Source organism: Muntiacus reevesi, chromosome 5, assembly GCF_963930625.1.
Source record: "Muntiacus reevesi chromosome 5, mMunRee1.1, whole genome shotgun sequence".
Classification (NCBI taxonomy): Eukaryota; Metazoa; Chordata; class Mammalia; order Artiodactyla; family Cervidae; genus Muntiacus; species Muntiacus reevesi.
This window is the reverse complement of record NC_089253.1, coordinates 76,035,217-76,038,187: the sequence shown is the minus strand read 5'-3', so window position 1 is coordinate 76,038,187 and position 2,971 is coordinate 76,035,217. Positions and strand designations below refer to the sequence as shown.

The window sequence follows — 2,971 nt, the reverse complement described above, 5'->3', positions numbered from 1 at the left end:
ATTTGTGGAAAACATTTAATAATAATAAACTAAAGTTGCACAGAAGTACAGTTAACAAGTGCTAAGGGTAATACTGCAGTGACTGAAGTAACAGGTACAAAATCAGGATTAGAAAAAGTTATAGCCTTCAGCAAGAGGGAGGTCTAGAGTGTTTTGAAAGAGAGAGGTTATACATTTGCTTCCAAAACTGAAAGAAATGGCTTTGAGACAAAGACATATATTGTGGATGGGTGAAATTAAGATGTGCCTAACTGTCCTATAGGCTCTCAATGTCAGTTACCTAGAAGGGTAACCAAAAGGTCTTTACAATTTGGCAGCAACTGAAAGCTACAGGTTTTAGAGAGTAGTTTTTTTTTTAAGTTGAGAAAATAGAGGCAGGGGTCTCTTGAATAATCTGGATGCAGAATCACTGGAACTATGAAGGAGTGTAAAGGTGTGAGGCCCAATTTTAAGAGGAGTAAATCTTGATGGTAGGAGGTTTGAAAGAGCTGGGTTAACATAAGTTTAAGGTTATTAGCCTTTGGGGGAGCCATATGAAGACAGCAGCTGTCAAGGACAAGGGGAAACAGAGTCACACTGAGGAGTTCTTGTGAAGATGATGAGTTCTGAGAAACTAATTCGGAAAAATTACAACAGGGCTGGTAAGAAGGAACAGATAAGGGGACCAAAATGAATGTGCATATTTGGAGATGTGTTGGTAAAAATAAATGCCAGAACTCCTAGGTGGTGTGTACTATGAAGAAAGAACAGGCCATGGGCAACAGGGGAGGAGGCTTCACAGGTGAGAGATGACTCAAGACCATTATCAAGGTTAACACGGATGAGTCCTTAACATGGAAGCCAGAAAGGACAGTATTCCGATGTGCATCCCCCTGACTGTCAGTCATGGTTCCTCTGAGCTCACCCTGAATCCTCCCAGACTCAAGAGTGACCAAAGGCAGAGAAGATGTGTTCCTCCCATGAGTCCAGCTTTGAACCAATGTCTTCAGAGAGAGGAGAACAGGTTTCAAAATTCTGACCCTGGGAATTAGGGTCAGAGATGCCTCCTCCAACCCTGTTGGGATCGGGCAGGCAGTTCACATCTACCTCCAGAGGCGGCTGGGGCTTCAAATACTTTGCTTCAGTTTCACAAGCAGAGTGGTGGAGGAACAGCTCTGGCCTGGCTGAGGGTTGAAAGGGTTTCCCGCTCTGACGACGTGACTTGGCCCGCCTGTTCTGGAACCACACCTGGAAGAGGGAAGAGAGAAACTGCTTTTGGTTGGAGTCCTTGTGCTACTCTTACCTTCATAGTTCACTGTAAGTTCCAGTACCTGGCTCCCTGCTCTGGAACCTTATGGTTTTCACAAAACACTTCACAAAATAAGAGTACCTGGCTTTCTCAACCTCATCATTACCAGGTGCAAAACTGCAGTAATGCCTAGTGCTTTATATAGGGACATCTGCAATGAAAAAATGAGGCCACAGCAACAGCAGCACTTAGAATTTTAGGGGGGGAAAATGCTACTATGCCTTAAAAGAATCTGGAGAATCAATTTTCAAAAATGTGCTCCCTTGTCAAATTACTTAAGGAGGCATTTTTCTCAGTGGACTTCATTCACTTAGGTGAATAAAATTTTTGCTCACTATTTCCCCACAAATACCAGATGACCTGTCCTGTTTAGGAAGCTTCTGTGCCAGCTGTTGAAACTGACAGATGCATTTCACCAAAGATGCATAAAAACAAGCTCACTCTCTCCCAGTGTGAAAATCAGGGCTCCTTAGAACTGCTCTTAGATACAGACCACGGTGCTATAGATCAGGCAAAAAAGGCAGGCTTCTTATGACCACCAAGCTCCAGGATTCTGGTCTAAATTACTTTAGGCAATAAACACACCTTGCACTAAACTTTTCAAACCGTGACAAGAAACTCCATATGCTTCAGGCTTTACCCCCCAAGACACATCCTTTCCAACCCACATTCCAAATTCAACACCTGCCAAGGAAGTGGCCTAGGGACCCAGGGGGGCACCTTGGTGAGCCAGCAGGGGAAACACCAATTGCACCTCATCTGCCCCTTCTTGCTGGGTAAAGAAAAAAGTGTGAAAATAATCCCTATTACCTTCCTGCTGAGGATTTATTTTCTGACCATTTCAAGAGACCAGGTCGCCTCCCGGGAGGAGCCCTTATACTCAGCAATGAGAGACAGAAGTCATTAAGCGTGAGCCTGAATTACTTCATTCAAGCCTCACGATCACCGTAGCCAACAGACACTGATTTTACAGCCTAGGACACTGAGGCTCGAGGGAAATAACTTGCCCAACGTCAAGTAGGTGGCACCGGCGAACTCGCCAGCCCGCCGCGGGCCGCTCACCTGGATCCTGGACTCGGGGAGCAAGGTGAGCGCGGCCAGGCGCTCACGCAGGTGGATGTCGGGGTACATGGTCCGGCGGAAGACGAGCTCCAGCAGCTGCAGCTGCTCCGGCCTGAACGACGTGCGCTTGCGGCGCTGCGACGCCGACGAGACGGCCGCGCCTTTAGGGGGCGCAGGCGGGCCCAGGGAGGCAGGGGGCGGCGCGGCGGGCCCGGGACCCCTCCCGAGAAAGCCGGCGAAGTCTACCGGGGCGCCGAGCTCCGGAGCGGAGCCCGAGGGGCGCGCGAGGAGCAGACCAGCGGCGGGGTTCGGGGGCGGCAGTAACGCCCCGCCGGGGTGGGCGGGCAGGTAGGCGGGGGGCGCGGCGATCTCCTCGAACTGGAGCTGGCTGGACTCCGCTGCGGCCATCGCTGCCCGACCCCAGTGCACCGCCGGGAGGGGCACGGCCTTTAGTTATACTGGCCCCGGGGCCGAGGGCGGGGGCCCGGGGTGGCGGTGCGATCAAAGCGGTGGACGCGGGGAGGCCCGTGTCTTCGGGGTGCGAGCCCGCCCCCCACCCCGCCAGACGCCGGTGGGGAATAATCGCTTCCGCTGCCCGTGGGATGGAGGGAGGGAGGCGTG

General features: G+C 51.2%; 1 protein-coding gene across 1 annotated transcript; it reads right to left on the bottom strand.

Annotated features, from left to right (window-relative positions):
- Positions 1 to 921: 921 nt before the first annotated feature.
- Positions 922 to 2,758, bottom strand: MIXL1 (Mix paired-like homeobox). The gene is made up of 2 exons (XM_065937127.1): positions 2,351 to 2,758; positions 922 to 1,227 (listed from the first exon to the last, which is right to left on the bottom strand). The coding sequence occupies exons 1-2, from the start codon at positions 2,756 to 2,758 to the stop codon at positions 922 to 924; spliced, it is 714 nt and encodes a 237-aa protein (XP_065793199.1).
- Between the last annotated feature and the right edge of the window lie 213 nt (positions 2,759 to 2,971).